This window comes from Nicotiana tabacum, chromosome 13 (assembly GCF_000715075.1).
Source record: "Nicotiana tabacum cultivar K326 chromosome 13, ASM71507v2, whole genome shotgun sequence".
Lineage (NCBI taxonomy): Eukaryota > Viridiplantae > Streptophyta > Magnoliopsida > Solanales > Solanaceae > Nicotiana > Nicotiana tabacum.
This window is the reverse complement of record NC_134092.1, coordinates 39,347,028-39,371,206: the sequence shown is the minus strand read 5'-3', so window position 1 is coordinate 39,371,206 and position 24,179 is coordinate 39,347,028. Positions and strand designations below refer to the sequence as shown.

At 37.5% G+C, this 24,179-nt stretch overlaps 1 protein-coding gene across 1 annotated transcript; it reads right to left on the bottom strand.

The window, feature by feature from the left end:
- Window positions 1-22,964: 22,964 nt before the first annotated feature.
- LOC142168079 (uncharacterized) lies at window positions 22,965-23,712 on the bottom strand. Its single transcript, XM_075228739.1, has 2 exons — window positions 23,302-23,712; window positions 22,965-23,159 (listed from the first exon to the last, which is right to left on the bottom strand). Exons 1-2 carry the CDS (start codon window positions 23,710-23,712, stop codon window positions 22,965-22,967), a joined length of 606 nt encoding a protein of 201 aa, XP_075084840.1.
- Window positions 23,713-24,179: the final 467 nt, after the last annotated feature.

Here is a 24,179-nt window from a genome sequence, read left to right as displayed (position 1 = left end):
TTCATATGAATCTGGTACTATAACACTACGTACGCCTCTGATGAGCGAGTCAACTATCCATGATTTTTTAAAATATTTTCATGCGAGATTAAATATGTTGATACTCGACAATATCAGTAGGTCAACTTTTTTGGACTATTTTCTGTAATTTATATTTGAGTTTGTATTTTCATATTTGACAATTTTTTCTGAAAAATAAATGGTTAGGAAAGCAAGAAAGAAAATAAGAAGGAAAAAAAAAGGAAAGGTAAAAGATGAGAAATAGGTATAGGCATCACGTATATACGTTTAGGTTATTAAGAAAAAGGATCAACTATCTGACAATAAAACCCCAATAAGAAAAAACTAGAAAAAATATAAGATCGATAATAATAAAATTGATTAGAACTTGAACTCTAATACATTTAGATTCGAAGACTAATATAATTTTAATATTCAAATATTAAAAGTCTTTTATTAATCGCGCGAGCGCGAGTAAATTCACTAGTTAATAATAATTGAGTGCCCCTTAATAGTAAGGCATTTAATTGGTAATAACCTATACATACGCCTAGTCGCCTACAGTTACTCATCCTATCCACATCGTTCATATACGTACGCCTAATCGGTTGTTTAAGCAACTCAATCAATTGTTTAAGCAAATATTGAAGTTCTTTAAACAACTCAATCAGTTGTTTAAACCATTATTGAAGTTGCTTAAACAACTCAATCACTTATTTAGATCAATTACTTTTTGACCTCGTCCGTATGTGTTTTCTGCCTATTTTTTTTTTAAACATAAGATATTATTGATGCGCGCTGATTACAGATTAAAAAAGGTAATAAACAGCTGGAAGGAGTCTCGTTCTCAAGAATATATAATATTGTATACAATTAATTTTGATAATTAGCAAAACATAGTTAAATTGGGTAAAATAGTTTGTAATATACATATATGAGAAAAATCCCAAGTTTTATTAAGGTGAAATTATAAAAGGTCTAGATAGGCGGATCTAGGAACTATAATTAGCGAGTGCGGTACTGGTATGTTTTATTATTATACATACATGTAAAACATATATACGTATATATCTTTCTACCAAATCAAGGCATAATTAAGTTGATTTTAATACCATTTTTTGTTTTGTTTTTGAAAGACATGATTATGATAAAAGATGGCAAAAGGCCTTGACAGAAAGCATGACCAACCTGATGAATGTGTGACATTTTTTCGCATCGACATTTGTGAGTCAGATAATTAACGATACTGATGTGAGTTTTAAGCATAAAACAGAAAAGGGAATATTAAAGTCCACATTTTCCCTTAATTAAAATGCTTAACCAGAAACAAAAAATAAAAAAAAACTGAAAGGAATTACAAAGAGGTTCATTATTTTGTGAGTTATATAATCAACACTACTTATGTGAGACTATTGATTACTCTATCCGTATCAAAAAAATTGTTTTAATTTGACTTGGTACAAACTTTAATAAAAAAAGAATTTTTTTAGATATGTGGTCTTAAATAAGTCATATCATTTGTTTTAAGAATATACATGAGCCGGATTGGTTTGATTTTTATCAAAACCAAACCAAACCAACTATATTGATTTGGATTAGTTCGGTTTTGTCGATTTTTTCGGATTTTTGGGATTCTTTGTTACATGAATATTATTTCAATCTTACTTTGTTAAAGTTATAGATAAAGTTTTGATAAACGAATATATGTTTAGTAAAAATTAAAAACGACAAACTTAATTTATTCAAATATTCTTATGGAGAATTTTTTTAGAAACACATGATAGTTATTTTCGTAATCGTCTAACAATAGTTTTTCATTGATGTACGCTTTCAAGGTTAATCGAATTTAATAATTAAACACATAAATCAATATGAAACCTAAATAATGATATGTTTTTTTAATTTTAAAATTACCGATAATACACCATTTCAAATTCGAAAAAGATATAAGAGTTTAATAGATCTTGACATATGAATATGGAAGAACAAAGAAACTGACGCATTTCAATAACATTTGATAAGATAGTAATGATATAAACTATTTGTTAGATAGTTAATATAATTGTAAATAAGTATAGTTCTACATGGAATATGATTAGTGTATGTATTATGTATTATTATAAATAGGGGTTCTTGTATTATTGTTAAACACATCAATAACAATATATTCTTTCACGTGCTTTCTCACATGCTATCAAAGCAAACGTAAGAGAACTATCGTTATGCAGTAACCATCGAGTTTGGGACAATCACAGTGCTTCTTTCCGGTGACTATTTTAGGCTATCTGCATCACTTCCTCTCTAGTGGATTTTTAAATTGATACCATTGTCTTCACGTGCCTCCGTGCGTCGGTAGAACCTATGATTCCTGCGAGAGCGTCTATCCACGCGCCTGTGCGTGCGACGTCTTTCAGCCACTTTTTGGCCCAACTTCTTCAGGACAGTTTTCTCGGGAGGTAATTCCAAAACTACCCATCCGGATTATACAAAATTCTGATAACTTTTTTATTTTCCGACGACTCGTTGTAGATTCCAGTGAGTCAACGACCGTTTCAAATTTTCGCGGCTGCAGTGTCCTTTTCTACTTCTTGACTGTCTTTTTTTTGTGACTTCTTGAGTATTTGATTATTTGGTCCAACAACGTCTTTGGAATTTGATGTATTTGGTTCTAAAAATGCGGGTTCTGAAAATTCAAGCTTCATGATTACTTCGGAGCCCTTAATGGAAAGTTCAAACTATTTAGCTTGGGCTTCCTCTATTGAGATGTGGTGCAAGGGTCAAGGTGCTCAAGACCACTTAACCAAAAAGGCTAGTCAGGAAGATAAAAAGGCCAAAGTACTTTGGGAGAAGATCGATGCTCAATTATGTAGTACCTTGTGACGATCTATTAGTCCCAAGTTGATGCCCTTGTTTCGTCCATTCCACATATGTCATTTAGTTTGGAAAAAGGCTCGTACTTTATACACTAATGACATATATTATTTCTATGATATGATATCGCGGATGACAAACTTGAAAAAATAGGAGTTGGATATATCTACTTACTAGGAATAACTACAGGCAGTCATGAAGGAATTTGAGAAGTTGATGGCAATTTCTGCTAGTATTGAAAAGCAACAAGAGCAACAATAGAAGATATTTCAAGTTCTTACACTCGATGGACTTCCTAATAACCTTAATTCAGTACGTGATCAAATTTTGGCTAGTCCGACTGTCCCTACAGTTGATGAATTATTCTCTCGATTATTTTGCCTTGCTACAGCACCTAGTCACCCAATGATCTCATCACAGGCAGCTAACTTCTCTGTTCTCGCATCCCAGACAGTGAAAATTGGGCATCTCAAACAATGGAGAATAAACGAGGAAGAGGTAGTTTTGGAAGATCTCAACCCAGATGTTCTTATTATAATAAACTTGGACATACTCATGAAGTGTGTTATTCTTTACATGGTCGACCACCCAAAAATGCTCATATTTCTCAGACCAAGACTACATATAACCATGGATTTTTTTTATCTGAAGGAGGATATAATGAGTTCCTTCAATATCGAGCAAGTAAGCAGAGATCTCCACAAGTAGCCTCAGTTGCTCAGACTAATACTTCTGTTACCCGTAATTCTTTTTCTTATGTTTCCCACTCTAGTACTCTTGGATCGTGGGTCATGGACTCATGCACTTCTGATGACATCTCTGATAATATTTCACTTTTGTCGAATATTGTATATTCACAATCTCTTCCTACTATTACTTTAGCCAATGGATTCCAAACTAAAGCAAAAGGAATTGGACAAACTAATCCTCTATCTTCTGTCAATCTAGATTCTATTTTTATGTCCCCGACTGTCCTTTTAGTCTTGCATCTGTTAGTCATTTGACTCGTACCCTTTATTATAGTATATATTTTATTGATGATTCTTTTATTATGCAGGACCACAGTACGGGACAGACGATTGATACAGGGCATGAATCACAAGGCCTTTACTATTTTAACTCACTCAATCCCTCCACAACATGTCCAGTTATAGATTCTCCAGATCTAATTCACAGACGTTTAGGACATTCGAATTTATCTAAGCTTCAGAATATGGTACCTAGTTTTTCTAGTTTGTCTAAATTAGATTGTGAGTCGTGTCAGCTTGGGAAACATACCCGAGCCACCTTTTTGTGTAGTGTTAAGAGTCATGCAGAGTCTATTTTTTCTTTAGTTCATTATGATATATAAGGTCCTAATAGAGTCAGTTCAACCTTGGAATTTGGTTATTTTTTTTAGTGCCATTGATGATTATTCAAGATCTACTTAGTTTTTCTTAATGAAAGATCAGTCTAAGTTATTATCAATATTCCAGAGTTTTGTTTGCTGGAATAAAAAATCAATTTGGTATTTCTATTCGTACTTTTCGCAGTGATAATGCCTTACAATATTTATCAATTCAGTTTTAGCAATTTATGACTTCTCAAAGAACTATTCATCAAACATCTTGTACTTATACCCCTCAGCGGAATGGGGTTGCTGAGAGAAAGAATAGGCATCTCATTGAGACTGCTTGCACACTTCTCATTGAGTCTCATATTCCGTTGCGTTTTTGGGGTGACGCAGTTCTCATAACTTGTTATTTGATTAATCGGATGCCTTCATCTCCCATCCAGAATCAGATTCCGCATTTAGTATTATTTCCCAGTCACCCTTATACTTTTTTCCCCCTCGTATTTTTATGGAGCAGATATTTCGTTCATAACTTAGCCACTGGGAAAGATAAGTTAGCTCCTCGTGCTCTCAATTATTTCTTCCTTGGTTATTCTCGTGCTTAGAAGGGATATCGTTGTTACTCACCTGATCTTCATAGGTACCTTATGTCAGTTGATGTCATATTTTTTGAGTCTAGACCTTACTTTAGCTCTTCTGATCACCTTGATATATCTGAGGTCTTACCTATACCGACTGTTGAGGAGTTTACTATAGCTCTTCCTACACCTTCAGCCACAAAAGTCTTACCCATATCAACCGTTGAAGAGTCTAGTGTTGCTCCTTCTAAATCCTCTGCCACAAGAATATCACTCTTGACGTATAGTCGCCATCCGCACCTAACATCAGGCCAAACTGATTTACGTCCTATACCTGACCCTACTTCTACTACGGACTTGTCTCATCCTAGTTCAACGATTGCGCTTCGGAAAGGTATACGGATCATACTTAATCCTAATACTCATTATATCAATTTAAGTTATCATCGTATGCCATCACCCTACTATGCTTTTGTATCTTCTTTGTCCTCTGTTTCTATCCCTAAGTCTACAGGTGAATCATTGTGTCATTCAGGATAGAGACAGGCTATGATTGACGAGTTGTATGCTTTACATACGAGTGGTACTTGAGAGCTTGTTCCTCTTTCTTCAGGTAAAAGGCCCGTCTTGTTGCTAAAAAATATACTCAGATATTTGGGCACAATTACAGTGATACTTTCTCTCCTGTAGCTAAAATAGCATCATTCCACCTTTTTCTATCCATGGCTACTGTTCGCCCTTAGCCTATCTATCAGTTCCTCTTTCTTCAGGTAAAGGCCCGTCTTGTTGCTAAAGGATATACTCAGATATTTGGGCACAATTACAATGATACTTTCTCTCATGTAGCTAAAATAGCATCAATCCGCCTTTTTCTATCCATGGCTGTTGTTCGCCATTAGCCTATCTATCTAGGAAACCCTATCCACCACCTATTTTCCCAAAATCAAAGAAACTCCAGCCACTACCACCCTATAACACAGACATGAATGGATAGAGCTCCGCGATACCTACACTTCCCCCCTAATTTCACCTATAAATGCCGCCCACCACCGTTGGCCACCTCACTTCAGCCGCGGCTCCACTGCCTCACCATCACCAAAATGCCTGAACCCCTATTTTAGCTAGTTTTCGACTCAAAGACACTCGTTTCTTTTGGCGAGATGCTAAAACTCATTTTATTTTAGCATCTACCCGAAAGAAACGTGCGTTTCGGAGTCGGGCATCCACCACCTGACATCCCCGACATTCTCAAGTGGCTCGAATCAGTTTCAAGTGTGCTAGTAGGTATAATCGCCATCCCTTCATTTAACTTTTTTTTTTTTTTTTATAATAATAGGTTAATTTCTGATTTTTCTGTTTTTGGTTGTTTGTTAACTAGAATTTCAATTTAGCTTTATTAAAATTAGTCATCTCTATTTAGCCTAGTTGTTTATTAGATTGTCAACCAAACTGACCTTAGTATAGCTAAATCGTTTGCTTAGTTAGTCAATTGTTTAGTTATTGAAAGTCATCGTTCGATTTTTAACAATGCTCATTTAGTTTATGTATTGAGCATTAGTTTATGAATTCAGTTGTTTGTTCTATGTTTAGTTTACACAATTAATTTGTTTTTATCTAGTTGGTTTGAGTTTGAGTTCCATTTGAAGTCTTGTTTCTGTTTTGTCAATTCTTAGTTGTTTGAGTTTGATTTGGTTCAAAATCAATAGGATGGTATTTATGTTGTTAAAATCTGAAATTTAGATGGGTTTTATCATAAAATAGGGTACTAGTACCCTACCTTTTACTAGTAGGGTGGCTGAAATGATATTTTTTCTCCTTACTTCTGACATAGCAGATTTTTAGGCTGTCCTTTCACCTTTTGGATAGATTTTGAATAGTGTTTAGCACACAAAGTCAGTCTTTTTTGGACAGACTTTTTGTGAACCAAAATCTGTCCAAAAAGTGACTTTATTTGCCTATTTAAGGGGGCTGCTCTTTCCTCACTAGACACACTCTATGACACTTGGATAACATATTTAGAGTTATTTGAATATAAAAAAACTTGAGAGAAAAATCAGCAGCTAAAAATATCTAATAGTAAGCTGAAATTGTGAGCTTTGTGAAGGTTCCTTAGGGTGAAAACTCTTTCAAAAAGATAAGTCTTTTAAAGCTTGTTCTGGGCTTCTACTCTAAGATTTTCGGGCCGTTCAAACGTTCATCTTACTGCTGTGTCCTTGCTGTTCTGCTGCTGTTTCTTCTCACTTTTCACTGTTGTATCGTATTTCTGCTCTTCAGGTAACTTTTGAACCTTTAAAATACATATTTCCATAGCAATAAACCAAGATTTGAACCTATTTTGACTGTTGGAATAGAGCTGAACTCATTTGGTTATTTGTTTAAGTATTTTAACGTAATATGCATGACGCAACCATATGAATATATAACTGCTAGTTTGAAATTGCTCCTTACATGTTAGCTGAAGTACCACTTTGTAGTCTTATTTAGTTATTGGAAAGATAAGCTACCATAGACTAACCACTATGGATTGGATGCGAATATTTTTCTCTTGTTTCTTTTAAATTTTGGAGTTCCAATATACTGGTAGGTTGTTTGAGTCTTTGCTATCATTATATCCCTTTTGCATTGATAAAGTCCCATTTGAATTATGAAGCTATTTTATTAAAGGAGACAACCCATTTGCCTATTTCTTTCTATTGTGCCAGTTTAAGTAAAAGTGAGCATTTAGAAGTTTTCATTAGTCCACTTTATAATTGTTATGTAAAAAAATAAAAAATAAAAAATGAGGTAGTTATTAATTTAGAGTGTTTGTTAGTATTTGGATGATAAAAGATAGCTATTTTATCCAAGTGAATGTCTTGGATTTAATTTTGACATATGGACTGCGACCAAATTTAGTTAAAGAAAATTAAAAGGTCACTGATCACTCTTGCTGAGTGTAGGGAATAGTGTGCATAAATAAAATTAGATTTAATAAAAAGGGGGCCACGTTAGACTTTCAATATACATGGGGTTGGTCTTGAATCATAATATATTGGGCTGAGTTTAATAAAGTGCATATTGGCCCAATGCCAATTAATAAGCTGGTGGCCCATATTTTCTTTTAACAAGTTGTTGGCCCATTCTTTTATTTAGTTGAGGGTTACTTCTCTTTTAATAGGAAGGTGGCCCATTTCCTAAAAAATGAATAAAGCTGGTCCAAACTCGTGTGCCGTGTTTTCTCTAAATAATAAATTCAAATCAGTTTTATTTTATTTTATTTATTATTTAACTAATTAGAATAGTTTAATCACCTCCTAATTAATTTAAACGCTAGACAATTAGTAGGCGCGCTTTGACTTCACGGAATCGCTTGCGTAGCGTGATACTCATTATTCAATAAATTAGTAAAGTAACCTCATACCATACCCCATTAGTTTTAGTTAATCCTTTGCTAAAATTCCAGATTCGCTTGCGTAGCGCGATAAGTGACTTTTAATAAAAAAAATTTAAAAAAATTAATTTTCCCAAATGTAGTAATTTCTCAAAAGTACTACAAATAATTGATCGTCATGATTTCGGATTCTTTTGCGAGGCGCAATTATGATAAGCTAATTAATTTTGTTATTCGATCACGCATTCACTTGCGTAGCGTGGTTATGACAACGTAATATTATTCAAATTATTTTGTTTAATGATTCTAATAATCAAGAGATAAAAGCGGATAGGTAAAACATGAAAGTCATATAAATCACAGTTTGTCCAAAATTAATTCAAGCTAAGTTTAAGTCAATAAAGGGACCGTGCTAGAACTACGAGACTCGGGGAATGCCTTACAGCTTCTCCCCGGTCAACATAATTTCTTACCCAAACTTTATTTTTGCGGACCGATAAAAATAGAGTCAAACCTTCCTTTGACTAGGGATTCAAATAAAAGGTGACCTGGAACACCGAAAAAATAAATTTCAAGTGGCGACTTTGTACATAAAAAAATCCCTACTCAAATTTGTCACTTTAATTGGAAAAAATCTTTAACCCACAATCCACAACACGTATATCTTTTTTGGGGGTAGAAAGGGGGTGTGACAACTCTAGTGACTCTGCTGGGGAATAACCAGAATTCGAGCTTGCACATGTTGGCTTTTTATTTGGCTTTATTAATTTTGTATATATTGCGATTTATTTGTGCCTAATGTGCTACCTGTTCGCTTTTTACCGCTTTGATATTGTTTAACTGTACATATAAACTGTCTTCTCACGCACCCCCTCTGAGTCTTCTTGAAAATAAAAATTGGGCATTTGCTTGACATAGCCGCTTTCTTTGAGATAGCCGAGGTGCTTGTCACCCGGTGAAGGATTTTTAGTCACACGTGTTTTAGACGGGGAGCACCACCAGCTAAGCCAGAAAGTAATGCTACCGGTACCTTCTCCAATAGGATTTAAACCTAGAAGAACAAATCTCATGCCGGATATCCCTAGTAGGTTCGCTTTATTTGCATCACATGGATTTGACTTAGCGAAGCTCGGCACATGGGTCAGGTCCGTATAAGACAGGTATCCTCTTTGAGACCATCATGTTTACTTATGTGCTACTTGTTACATCATTTGGAAGGCTTGCTTGCATTGTTGACCGGCTTTAGAAAATTAGTTGAACAGAATTATTAAAAAATAATAATAATAAATAAATAAATCATTCTCCTAGTTTAGTACAAATAATCCCTTTTTAAGATTTCATAGTAATCTGGCGTGAAGTGTAAAGATTAATTTTCATAAAATCAAAAGAGAAAAATACTCGATTTCACCAAACTACGCAAGTTTGACTCTCACCGGATGTGAGATACGTAGGCAACCTCCATCGGGTTCAGCCCACATTTTTCAAAAAAATATGAAATGCTATTTTTCTCACCTTTTACTATTTTGTCCTCGTATTCCAACCATTTTGCCAAGACAGCCTTTGAACCTCCCCCGGGAGTACCAAAGGGCCGTTTTCGTAAAAATAGCCTTTTAATTTATTTTATCTACTTTTTATCATTTTGTCCCTATATTTGACCGTTTTTGCCGAGACATCCTTTATGTCTTCCGTGGAAGTATCAGAGGGTTATTTTCGTAATAATAGTCATTTTTTCTACTTTTATCATTTCACCTTTTGTGTTGGCTAATTTTAAAAAATAAATTGAGTCTTATTACCTTTTTTATCTTTTGCATATTGTTTAGGTAAGTCATGACTCCATTTTGTCTTTTTCTTAGGTTCACCATGAATTCTCCACAACGAAGCAATCAGAAAAGGGTAAGGGACGAGACACCTCCTATGTTCTTGATCAGAGATAAGACCCCGAGTAATCTCCGTAATTGGTGGCTTGGTTTTGCTACATGAGAACGAAATAAAGTATTTAAGCACCTCAGTTTCCTCCCAAACATCATGGGAATTAAGCTTAACAGAGATTTAATCGAGTCCGTAGTGGGTTTTTGGGACCCCGTAAACAATGTCTTCAGGTTCAAAGATTGTGAAATGATGCCTACATTAGAAGAATTAGGTGGGTTTACCGGATTGGGGAGAGACATTCGTGGGAAAAAGCCTGCTGCTTCGAGAAAAGTTGGTGTGAACAACTTTTTGAAAAAGTTATGCCTCCATCGAATTCCAGTGGGTTGCTTGGACGAAGGTTGGGTTCCTTTGAAATATTTCTATGACAGATTTGGGGACGAGAAAGGGTTTGAGAACTTCTCGGGCACATAATTTGTCAACCAATTGAGTTACGGCGCCTGGAGGGAGTTGAGAATATTCGCGTTCATGATATCATTTATGGGGACCATGGTTTTTCCAGAGCGTGGTGGGCGCATCAGAATTCGATTGGTTGCGGTAGTCTCGTATTTGCAAAGTAGCAAGGATCATTGTTGATACCCAATTTTGCCCTAATATTTTTAAAATAGCATGTATACTTTTAAAATATCATTCTGCATCACTATTTAATTTACAAGATCTATATGAGCATTTTTATAATTTATTTTTTCATAATTTTCAGGGTTTTAAAATTAATTTTCTTGCATTCAATTTACCTGAATATTCACCAATTATTCTTTTAAATTATTTCTTGTGATGACTTAATCATCCAGATTATTATTTGCATATGTTTTAAATAATTTACTTCATTTTATATAATTATATTAGTATTTTAAGGCTATTTACACAATCTTGCAATAATAGTCTATATTTTGCAATTTATTATATTTGTCATTTTATTCAAGGTCAAAATAATATTTTTTACATTTTTTATAATCTTATACTATTGTTTTAGATTATTAAGTTGCATAAGTAGCATTTTTTAAATATTTTTTGTTTAACTATTTTATTAAGTTATTTCCCTTTAATATCTTATTTAAAATCTGGCCAAATTTTGAGCTAATTTTCGGACCAAATGGACCAAAATCAGACCCAAAACTTTGGCCCACTCCACTTTACTCTTCAGGGGCCCAACCAAACGACCCCTTTAAAAATCCGGTCGCGACCCGTTGCGTTTAACCCGTCCCATTTCTTATTCAATCCTGGCCGTTGATTTTCAATGATCAACGGCCCATAATAAACCAACCCATCCCCTTATATCCCCATAACCCAAACCCTATCCCATTCCTCCTTAATCGCCGCCCCTAAACTCTCTCAGCACCCCCTTCATCTCCCAAACCTAAAACCTAGTCGACCATGGAGAGTTTTACCTATTCCTTCCTTATACATATCCATACGGATTTACTTGCCTTTTTTTGTTACCATTACTCGTTTTATGGTAACTTTCGTTACCACTTCACTTATGGCAAGCCAAATCTGGTTTTGGTTCTTGTTTTTGGGTGTGATTGTGATTATATACACTTAAAAAGAGAAATTTCTCTTGTATATGGTATATCTCCAGTGATTCATGCGTGATTGAGGCTTGTGAACGATTTTTCCTAAATCCGACTTCAATTAGGGTTTGCTTGACTTCTCCTAAATTGACTCTGAATCAATTTCGCATGCTATTCTTTCCTTTTTTATGATTGATTGAATGTTTTTCCTTGTTTGTAAGTGTTTAATTTTGCTACTATATAAACCCCTTCCTATTTTCTTTTGAGAGGGACTCGAATCGCTAGATTTTCACTAAAAATTGGAGTTATCACTTTACTGTTCTCTTGTTCTCTTGTTCTATACATGGGTTCTTTGCCGGCTAGAAGCCAAGGCCACTGAGATTTGATTATTCAATATTTTATTGGTGTGAGCATTTCCCGAGGTTCCTTTGAAGCCCTTGGGAACTTTGACGCATTAAGATTCTGGGTTCTTGTGAAATTTTGTTCTTTATTTTTATCTGTTTAACTGGTAAGTCACTTGACTTTTGCAATTTCATTTTTATGCGTCTATGACTTGCATATATTCTCACTTCTGAAATTCATGGTTTGATGTGTTTGTGTGCAACTCTATTAGCTTTACACTTGTTTTAAGTCTCTTTAGCATGTTGTCAGTTCTGAAACATGCTTATGTCTAATTTGAATAATTTGGACCCCCCAAGTCTGCTTAGCCAATATGTTCTAGGCTACTTCTGTGTGTGACCTTGTCAGCTTTACATTTGTTTTGAACCTCTTTAGTATTTAATTTTACCTAAAAGTTGTCAATTCTGAGATTTGAATGTGCTTCATCTGAATAATTTGGACCTTCTTTAGTTAATTAGTCTACTGGTCAATACCTGAATGCCTACGTTTGCTATTTGATATGAGTTTACTTTCCCACTCTATTCTGAATCTCTATAATGACAATCTTGCATATGTAATGTGTTCTAATCTGTGTTAAGACCTTTTCTATCAATTATGATTTGCTTCCCTGATAGTGTGTCTCACAACATATCCCTGTTTTACTTAGTCTTATATCCTTAGTGACTGTTTGAAACTTTTAGAATAGTCACCTCGGTTTGTGTCGTCATACCATGTTTGACCTTTTTCTGCTTCATGATACAAGTTAACATGGTTGCCTTATGACATTGTGATGAATCCTTAGCGTAATGAGGACCTTTAGGCTTCAAACCTCTAAGTCAGTACCCTACTTAAACTCGTTTAGTCTTATGCACCTGTGTATGATAATCTTTGTTAATTCTGCAAACTTGTTTCTCCCTTAACTCTTTCAATATGTGACTGCCTATGTGTTATTTTACTAAGTGTTGAACCTGCTTCTAAGTCTTATGACCTGTTTGATTAGTTGCTCTGTGTTCTCAACTTTTCTATGTCTACTTCAAGCTATAAATGTATTTCCTCAACTTCTGCCCCTCAAATCATTGTCCTCTCTCTCATTTGTTACACATGCTATTATGAACCTATCATTCTTGGCCGGCTGAAAGCCAAGGCCAACAAGGATCTTACTATTGGCCTCCTAGTGTGAGCACTGCTCGGGGTCCATTCGAGACCCTTGTGAACTCTAACACACTGGGATTTGGGGTCTTTTAGCCACTCCTTCTATTATTGAGCTATCTCTGACACTCAATTCTTCCTTCCTACTGTCTACTAAATATGTGAGCTGCTTGGTCCAAGTGGTTCAATATCTGGGTAATGTGGTCAACCTATGGTTGTATTATTTGGCTTGAGTTCTTCTATGGATTCTGGGTTGTGCTGATGAATATGGTTCCTGGGTATGCTACGTGAGAGTTGTTGAAGGCCTAGGCAATGCTAGATGTTTCGTTTTTGGGCCTGCTATGAGCCTACTGTCATTATTTGTATAATATTTGTAATCATATTCATTACTGGGCCTGTAATAACTTTGTAATGAATAATTGGGGTGTTAGTAAAATGGGGAATGGGTAGATTCTGATGCTTGCATGTAAGGTAGAAAATATGCCTATAGGATTCAATGATTTACTTACTATATATGCTATTCAATTTCTATGTGCACTGTAGAAATGATGTCATTAGGAGAGGCACACACTTACACTATTCGGCTATTTGCAAACATGAGTACAAATGCTCCAGTTATTTCTATTGCTCTGTATTACTAGGAAACCTGCATATAGGGACCAAATACCACTAAACTTTCTTCCAATTCGCGCAACTGCAACATATCCACTAGAAATCATGCCTATAGGATTTTAATCATTCCATTTGCTACTGTATCGCCCTGTTCACCTAGAAAGCATGCCTATAAGGCTAAAACATAACAATAGAATTGGTCCTAATCGTCAATTGTTAGAGATCCTGCCTATAGGGTATTACTACTCGCCTAAAAAATGTTAATTTTCCAAACGTTGTTTGCTGTTCGTTTATGCTACTGTTAGAAAAGCATGAATAATTCTGGGCTCTTTTCCAACAGATTTCATTGTCACTTGTGTAAATCACCTAGAAACAACATCTATAGGAAATCTGCAATCTCTAATCAGCATGCAATAATCGTATAATTATTTGGAGATAAGCAACGCCTAGCCTTTGAACCTCTTTTATGTTTTAATGCATAGTCACGTAGAAACCATGTCTATAAGGCTTAAGGTTATTAATTCTGAAATTTGTCTACTGCCCATAACATGAACTTGCTCGCGTGCATTTGTTGCTTACATGTGGAGGCCGACTTAAGCCATTTATTGTCTTTATGTGCGGTCCTACATGTTTTGAATGTCGCTTAGATTTATCATTTTTTTGAGAAACCTAAATAAAGTCTAGAACCATCCAAATAGAGGTCCAAAACCTCTTGGATCATAGGTATGGGATGGGTAGTGCACGCATAGGATATAACCTATAATTGAATTAGAACGCTTTTAGGTAACAACTTTAACATAGTAATCGGGTAGTAGGAGATGATAGTCTGTGTCCGCTGAATAATATGAGCAACTCCCTATATTAAGGGAGTTGCGAAGTATTATTTATGTTGCACGGGGTGATCCTTTAGGCTAAAAAACTTAGGACCCCCCTCCTCTTTATATGTTGTTATTAGATCTAAATAGTTGTATTCCTATATTCCCACTAAGATCTGTATTAATCATGTTGTAATAAAGTTCTTTGACTTCAAAATTCCCTTTGTTTATTTGATTGTAATCCACATAGTCTTAAGTTCAGCCGGGACCTACGATTGTGGACCTCGAGGAGTGCCTAACACCTTCTCTTTGAGGTAATTTGAGTCCTTACCCGATCTTTGGTGACGTAGACTAGATAAAACAGAGTTATCTACATAATAGGTGCCCTAACGCACCTTAAAAACCGTTAGGTGGCGACTCTCCTCTTTTAATACCTCCCTTAAAAGAGTTGTCACATGTCAAAGCCCGCATTTCGCGAGAGAAAACGGGGCGCGATAGCATGGCAACTCTGCTGGGGATTTACTCTTAGGCTCTTACCATAATGAACTTGTCTTATGTGGATTAGATTTCTTTATTATAAAACGCACATTCCTTTTCCATCTTTATTTGTTAGATTTGCTATTACATGCACATCCCTCTCCCACTCACCTTTACTTGTTTAAAACCGTTATGAGATGCATATCCCTTCCCTTCTCCACCTTTATTTGTTTTAATTTGTTATAACATGCACATCCCTTTCCCTATTCGCCCTTATTTGCTCTAACTGCTCTCCATTTGTTTTAAAACTACTATATTGTTTGCTTTATTACATTCTCGCATATATTCAACGGACTAACTTCTTCCTTTGTCTCTCTTTTATGTTTTACATTAATACTGTATTTATCACTTTTTACACATTTATCATGCAAATACTTGGCAATGTGTTATTATCTTTGCACAAAGCATGCTCCACATCATATTCCATTCGTGCCCAACTAATACCATAGCGGCACTTGATGAGTGTCCGCGCTCTTCCAAAATTACCTTGTTAAATTGGAAAGGCTTATTTGCGATAAACTAGTCGATCAGTGGTGCAGTCGACGGTTCCATGCCTTTCCCTCTCAAGTTGTCCACTTGAGAGTACCAGTCTAGACCCTTCTAGAAACCTCACTCCAATATCAACTGCGCATATATCATGTCATACCTAGTATGGGTTAGAACGTTGTCCACGTGATAATCCACTAAGATAAGCCTTGTCCAAAGCCCGACGGGATTTCCATAATCCTAATGGATACCATCACGTTATGTGTATTACTTGGAGAAAACACGCCGGTATATTGATCATTAATGTGTAAATAGTCAGACCCTGAGGGGGAAGGGCTAACTCTATTTGTTTTGCAGAAAATGAGGCACGAAGTTCCCAGGTTCGGCATGGTTCAAAACCCACCTTTGCTGCTTGATTGGTGGAAGAACCTCTCACCTTGTGACTAGAATCATGTGAAAAGGGTCCTCGGAAATGTACCTTCCTTATTGGACATTCGGCCAAATAACGCATTGATTGAGGCCACCACTATGTTTTGGGATGAGAAAAGAGCTATCTTTCACTTTGTTAATGTAGAGATGACCCCTCTCTTAGAGGAAATAGGAGGCTTCGCTAGGCTTCCATGTGATAGTCCTGGTTTATAAGTACCAGAAAATCACACTCCCCGCGGTTTTTTGAAGATGATGGGTTTCAAGAATAATGATGAATTACTCTGTCTCAAGGAGTCCTACATACCATTTAAATTCCTTTATGAACGTTATGGGCATAGAAAGTCATATCGCCTTCACTGTGATGAACTTGCCATTACTTCTTTGGGTTGGACACCTCGCCGAGTGTTTGTGTTCGTTGTATGTTTCTTGGGGTCACTGTTATTTTCGATGAAAGGGGGGAGGATCCACACTCGTTTAGCCATGGTCGCTAGGACTCTAATGGAAGGAATTTAAGGACAAACTTACACTATCATCCCCATGATCTTGGCCGAAATGTACCGAGCTCTAGATCGATGCAAGCAGGGGTATGGGCATTTCGAGGGCTATAATCTGTTGCTATAGGTTTCGTTATTGGAACATTTCCAGAGAGGTGAATATCGTCAGGAACTTCTGCGACGACCATTGAATGACTACATAGCTTACCATCATCCAAAAAGAATGACATTTATCCTAGATAGGTTCGCGCAACCTGGAAATGCTGTGAACTGGGTGTGTTTCTTCAGCAATTTGACTGACGAAAGGGTACATTGGATGTTCGAATGGTTCCCTAGTAGTAAGTTCATCATCAGGTCAAGAGAAACCACTCATTTAGTGCTGATTGGGTTAAGATGAATCTATCCTTATGCTCCTATAAGAGTAATGAGGCAAGCGGGAAGAAAGAAGGTTATACCTCGAGTTTCCAGCAAGGTCCAGTATAAAGCAGACTTTAAAGAGAACATCATTCCATTCAAGTTCGAGGCACAACATATGTGGAATCAAAAGGTCGTTGTAGAGAAAGACACTATCGAGTCAGACAGGTATCATGCCAGCCATGTATACTTCTACACATCATGGTTGGTAGATGATATAGCGGGAGATGTCAAACTAGGGATTAATCTGAAAAATAGGGTTATAGATGACGCTGCTGAAGCACAAGTCAAGTATAGGATGCTGCGCAAGAGGGTTTTCTAGTCTGAAGCTAGACATTTGGAACAACACAAAGTGGATATGGAAGCCATCGGTGAATGGAAAGAAATGGCTACTAAATCAACATAAAGATTGGAATATTTGGAGCAAGAGTTAATGGAACTTGAGGGGAAGATGAGGAAGAGTCTCTCGGATTGTCAGAATACGGAAGACAATGAGGGATGACACCTAGCAAGGGCTTACCTACTATTGGACATGCGCGACCTGGGGAACATGATTGATGGATCCAAGAAGGCCAAGCATGGAGAAGGTCCTTCTGGGACCAAGTAGATTAGGAAATGATGTTCTTTACTGCTTTTAGCTTAGTTTTAGATTTCGAATGTAATAAGGCAAATGCCATTAGTAATTTTCTTATTATTGTCGTTTTAGTATGGATCTGATTCATTTTCGCATTAATGAAATGACACAATTATTGGCATCAATTTTCTCCAAGTCTATGTGTCGTTTAGGCCTACCTCGAGTACAACGAGGTCCCCCAAATTAGGACGCGAATTTATTTACTGATTCTGCAACACATGTTCAATATTGCAAGCATTCTTTCAATATCCCTTACTTATTTGGTTACCTTTTTTATTTTTCTTTTCTTTTGTTTATTCCCATTCCCCAAAGGTTGGTTCGTGCATACTGGCATCATCCCCATATCATACTAGATCCTGAGGTCCTCCACCTCCTCCTCCACCAAGTGATCCTAAAGGCAGAAGCAAAGGGAAAGAAAAAATGGACGATTTAAGCGGTATCAGAAAGGACAATGCAGAGAACGTTGAAACCTAGGACGGTCGGAATACTCCAGCACAGAATGAATTGGTCCTACGTCTGGAATAGAAAATATTAGAGCTACAAGGGGAACTTGAGCAGGTCCAAAACGTGGCAAACCTTTCCCTCACCCTAAACGTCCCCAACCTTAATCAACAAAAAACAAATGCCCAAAACCTGGTACCTCCCAAAAACACACAAAATCCGCAAAATCCTCCCGCACCCCATCAATACGCAACACCTCCTTAGAACCACAACCCTCTACCGATACCTACTCCTCAACAACACTATCACCACCCAATTCAATACCCACAAACAACCACATACCACACCCCTCAGAATGCACCACAACCTACTCCTGACCCGTAAAACTCAACCAATGACCACCATTACGCCCAGATTCCTGGAGTCCACCAAAGCTATCTCATATATGTGGAAATCTTACCCCACACCCCACAATAGACCCTATACATACCCGAATCCGCCGAGAAGGACATGCTCATCAAGAACATGGCGGAGGAACTCAAGAAACTTACTGGCAAAGTTCAAAGTGTCGAAGGGGTAAAGGCATTGAGGGTTTGAATTATGAAGATTTGTGTATTAAGCTAGATGTAGAACTGCCAAAGGGTTACAAACCTCCTAACTTCGAAATGTTTGACGGGACTAGTAATCTGAAGGTGCATTTGAGAACATATTATGACAAGCTTGTAGGGATTGGCAAGGATGAAAGAATCCGCGTGAAGCTGTTCATGAGAAGCCTCACTGGAGACGCACTGTCTTGGTACATCAGTCAGAACCCAAAGAAATGTGTTAATTGGGTGAGCATGGCATTGGATTTCATGGATCGGTTCAGGTTTAACACAGAAAATGCACCAGATGTTTTCTACATTCAGAATCTCAAGAAGAAGCCAACGGAAACTTTCCGCAAGTATGCTACCCGGTGGAGGTCTGAAGCTGCAAAGGTAAGGCCAGCACTGGAAGAAGAACAGATGAATAAGTTCTTCGTCAGAGCTCAGTATCCGCAATACTATGAAAGACTGATGGTTATTGAAAACCATAAATTTTCTGACATCATCAAATTGGGAGAGAAAATTGAAGAAGGGATCAAAAGCAGAATCGTGACGAATTGTGAAGCACTCCAAGCCACAAATAAAGCCTTACAGTCAGGAGGTATCTCCAAGAAGAAAGAAGTAGGTGCGGTGATGGTAGCCCAAGGTACAAAGTCTCCTCTTACATACCAAACACCTCTACCCACATATCAGCATTCACCTCCCAGATACCAACAACCTACCACCACTTACCATACTTATAACACCCAACAAGAGTACTACCACTCACCACCAGCCCGCCAAAACTACCAAAAACCTAGACAAAATTTTGACCGCAGACCACCCAAACAATACACCCCAATTGCTGAACCTATAGACCAGCTGTACGAGAGACTGAAGGTTGCCGGTTATATCACTCCTGTTCCCGCTGTTGCTATGGAAAACTCTTCCCAGTGGATTAATCCAAATAAGACATGTGCCTATCACTCAGGCATGAAAGGTCATACTATTGATGAGTGTTGTACTTTGAAGGATAAGATTCAGACATTAATTGACACCAAAGTCATACAGGCAAAGGAGGTTGCACCCAATATCCATAATAATCCTCTCCCAGATCACAGGGGTGGAGGAGTAAATGTGATAGAGATCGATGAAGAATGGGACTCGGAGGGGTCAAGTGGACTCATTCGAGAAGGGGATAATTCTGAAATATCTCCAGTCACTCTCACACCTATCATGGTACAGACTCAGTAACCAATTGAAGTTGAGGTAGCTGCACCAACTCCGTTTGAGGTTGAAGTAACAACGCCCTTCACCGTGATGGTAGCACATACACCGTCTTATAAATCTAATGCTATACCATGGGATTATGTTGTGGAAGCAAGAAGGAAAGGAAAGGCAAAAATGGAAGAAATAGGTGAAACGCAAGGCGTGACTAGAACTGGTAGGATTTATACACCCGAGCATTTGGGAGGAACAAGCAAAGAAGAGGCATCTAAATCGCCTGTCATTTGAGACTGGCCCAAACAACCTTTGGAGAAAGTTGCAGGCAAGAGAGTATTCTGTGGTTGATCATCTGAACAAAACCCCTGATCAAATATCCATTTTATCACTGCTGCAAAACTCCAAGTCATATAGGAATGCCCTGATGAAGGTGTTGAATGAAGCCTATGTACCCAACAACATCACCAGTGGAGAGATGGCCAACATGGTAGGGCAAGTGTTGGAAAGCCACAAGATCACTTTTCATGAAGACGAGCTGCCACCGGAAGGACTAAGTTACAATAGGGCACTGCATATCACAGTGCAGTTTGAGGATATGTTCATTGCCAGAGTCCTAATAGATGTGGGTTCGAGTCTCAATATATGTACACTAACTACTCTGAAAAGATTGGGTAAAGGCCTGTACGAGATACGAGCAGGAAGTATGAATGTGAAAGCATTTGATGGGTATCAAAGGGCCATAATTGGGGAAACCAACCTCAGCCTACAGATGGGCCCAACCTTGTTTGATGTTGAGTTTCAAGTGTTAGACATATCTGCTACCTACAACCTATTGTTAGGATGACCTTGGATACATGCCGCTGGGGCCGTAGCTTCTACTCTACATCACGTCGTGAAGTTTGAGTGGAACCATCAGGAAGTGATCATCCATGGGGACGGAAGTAATCCCATTTACACCAATCAAACTGTTTCGGTCATCGAGAATAGAAGGAAGTTGGGTGGAGAAACATACCATCGCATCGAGTGCTTCAACGCAATTGAAAAGGACAAATGGTGGAGCAATAAGATAGAAGGCATATTGGCATGGACAGGGTATAAACCTGGCGAGGGTCTCGGTAAAAATCTCCATGGGATCACCAAACCGATACATCTAAAGCGTCAAGACACAACTTTTGGGCTTGGGTATGAATACACCTAGCACGAGTATCAGAATTGGTCGCCACCATGGCGTGGTCCTTATTACCCCTCTAAAGTAACCAATACTAGATTTGAGATAGTCATTTCATCAAGCTGACATGATGTGGGAGTCCAAAGAAGATGAAGTTCTAGCTGGCATAAGGAATCTATTTCTGAATGATGAAGACATGGATTACAGTGCGATAGTTGAGGAGGAGGAGGAGGAAGGCCTCATTATTCAGACCGTGGAGAAGGGAGCTATTCTCAAGAATTGGACTGCTGCACCATCAAGGGCCTGTTGAGTTCCTGGAATTATTATCACCTATCCCGATGAACCTACGAATGTGACATGTAATGAGACAACACAACATAAGGATAATGATTCAGTGGATCTGGAAGAGGATATAATACCCGAGGAAATTGTCAGGGAAGTGGAAAACTTTGAAAAAAAGCCTAAGTCCAATTTGGATGAGACCCAAACAGTTAATTTGGGAGACTCTGAAACAGTCAATGAAACGCGTGTAAGCATTCACCTATCACCGCCAGAGAAGGAAGAGTACGTACGTCCGGTTCTTGAAGGAGTATGAGGATATTTTTGCATGGTCCTATGATGATATGACGGGTTTGAGCACGTCCATAGTGGCTCATAAATTACCTACCAACCCTGTGTGTCCGCCTGTTAAGTAGAAGCTCAGAAAGTTTAAGCCGGATATGAGTCTGAAAATAAAGGAGGAAGTCACCAAGAAGATCAAAGTCAAGGTTATCAGAGTGGTTGAATATCCGACCTGGTTGGCTAACATTATGCTAGTTCCAAAGAAAGATGGGAAATTCAGAGTGTGTGTCGACTATCGGGACTTAAACAGAGCAAGTCCCAAAGATGATTTCCAGTTGCCCAATATACACATACTGATTGACAACTGTGCCAAACATGAACTCCAATCTTTTATGGATTGCTTCACGGGGTATCATCAGATCTGGATGGATAAAGAGGATGCCGAAAAAACAGCCTTTATTACACCATGGGGAGTGTATTGCTACAAAATGATGCTGTTTGGCCTAAAGAATGCTGGAGCCACCTATATGAGGGCCATGACAACCATTTTTCACGACATGATACACAAAGATAGAGGTGTACGTGGATGACGTTATCATCAAATCCAAGAGAAGCACAAATCATATAGCAGATTTGAGGAAATTCTTCGATCGACTTCGAAGATACAACCTGAAACTAAATCCTGCTAAATGTGCCTTCGGAGTCCCTGCCGGAAAGTTGTTAGGGTTCATCGTCAGCCGCCGAGGAATTGAGCTAGACCCGTCAAATTTTAAGTCTATCCAAGATTTTCCACCTTCGAAGAACAAGAAAGATGTGATGAGTTTCTTGAGGCGCCTCAATTACATCAGCCATTTCATAGCACAATCAACTATGATCTGTGAACCGATTTTCAAAATGTTAAAGAAAAACGCTGCAACAAGTTAGACTGAAGAAACGATTTTAGATTAGGAAGTATACCAGCTAGCTTGTCATGAATAACCCTCAAGAAGACTTTATTTATAACACCAAATTTGTGTGAGTCACAAACTTTGGTAAATTATGCCCATTGAATAAAGCTCTAACCATGTCATACACATCATCTCCGACTATATCCCAGCATGTGTGAAAAAAACACATAGTGAAACCATCAGGCCCCCCTGCACTGTCCCCATTGAGCCCAAACACTACCTCTTGCACTTCATCTTTGGTAGGTTGCCTTATGAGCATTTTATTTTACTCATTATTCACCATGTGTGGCACGTGATCCAGTATCCCAAATGCTTCAGGAACCTTATCTTCATGAAATTGAGCATTGAAAAATTTCACAGCTTCATCTGCCATAGTTGATGTATCTTCAATCCAATTACCCTCGCTATTTTGAATTTTCTTCAATTCCAACCTTTTCCTTCTTCCATTGACTTGAGCATGAAAAAACTTTGTGTTCCTATCTCTATATTTGAACCATGACATTCCAGATTTTTGCTTCCAAAATTACTCCTCCAAAGCTAAATATTTTATGAACTCTGCTTGAACTTTCATAAGCCTTTCTCTATTCTGAAAAGAATGATTCAATTCGAACTGTACTTCATGGACTAAGACAACCTCTTCCAAACTAGCAATATTTTGAAAGATGTTTCCATATGTATCCTTGCTCCAGATTAAAAGGGCTTTCTTCACCTTTTTGAGCTTGTGATTGAACAAAGTAAAAAAGTTTAGCATGTAAATCAGCAGTCTAGTTCTCTGCTACAACAACTTTGAATGATATATGCTTGGTCCAGAAATTAAGAAATTTGAATGTTTTCTTAATTGGCACTGTCGAGGCATTTACACTCAACATCATCGGGCGGTGGTCTGAACCTATCTTAGATAGATGAGTAATCTCTAATCTTGCAAACATCTGCTGAAATTCTACATTGGCTAAGCATCTGTCGAGTCGCTGAAAAATGCAGTCATCTTCACCTCGCCCATTCCACCAAGTGTATATACTCCCTTTAAATACAAGATCAAATAAGTTGCATGTATTTACACAATGCCTAAAATCAAGAACATCATTCATATGCACGGACAGGCCACCAATCCTTTCTTCTTTATCCCAAATAACATTAAAATATCCTCTGACTAGCCAAGGAAGAGACATGTCCCTTGCAATTGCATATAATCTGTCCCACAACTCGATTCTTTTAGTAGAATCGCATTTTGCATAGACAAAGGTAACAATGAAAGACATCTGGGTATCCATGTTTGTCAGTTTTAAGGTCAGCTATTTCTCCATACTAATGATATCAACTCCATAATCTTCATCTACAAACACCCAAATTTTATTTGAGAGATTAACGAAGGCTTGTGGCATTCCAATCTTTCTTCTATACTTTCTACCTTTCTTGATTTTAACATTGGTTCCATGATCCCTATAAATTAAAAATGATGTTGTCTCTGCATATTGACAAGCCTCTCAAAGGCTTTCTCTGTATTCACTGATCTCACATTCCAAATTATAGCATTTATCATTGATTGTGTGATTTAGATAGGGTCTTTCTTGTTTGAACTCCGGATGGAACTACACTTTGATTCTCTCTGGATTGCTTCTTCTTTTCCCTCCCAGCAGATTTTCCTTTCTCAATTGCTTTAGGTGAAAGATCACCTTGCCTTGCCACATTCATAAAGTTCTATGCCGTAGATTCTTCATCCATATCTCTCATTTTGCCT

Excerpts from the sequence above, each read along its gene's own strand:
- LOC142168079 (XM_075228739.1), bottom strand. The coding sequence starts at position 23,712 with ATGGATACCCAGATGTCTTTCATTGTTACCTTTGTCTATGCAAAATGC. Across the intron at positions 23,160-23,301 it reads ACCGCCCGATGATGTTGAGT|CTCAAAAAGGTGAAGAAAGC; the intron begins GTAAATGCCTCG and ends TTCAATCACAAG.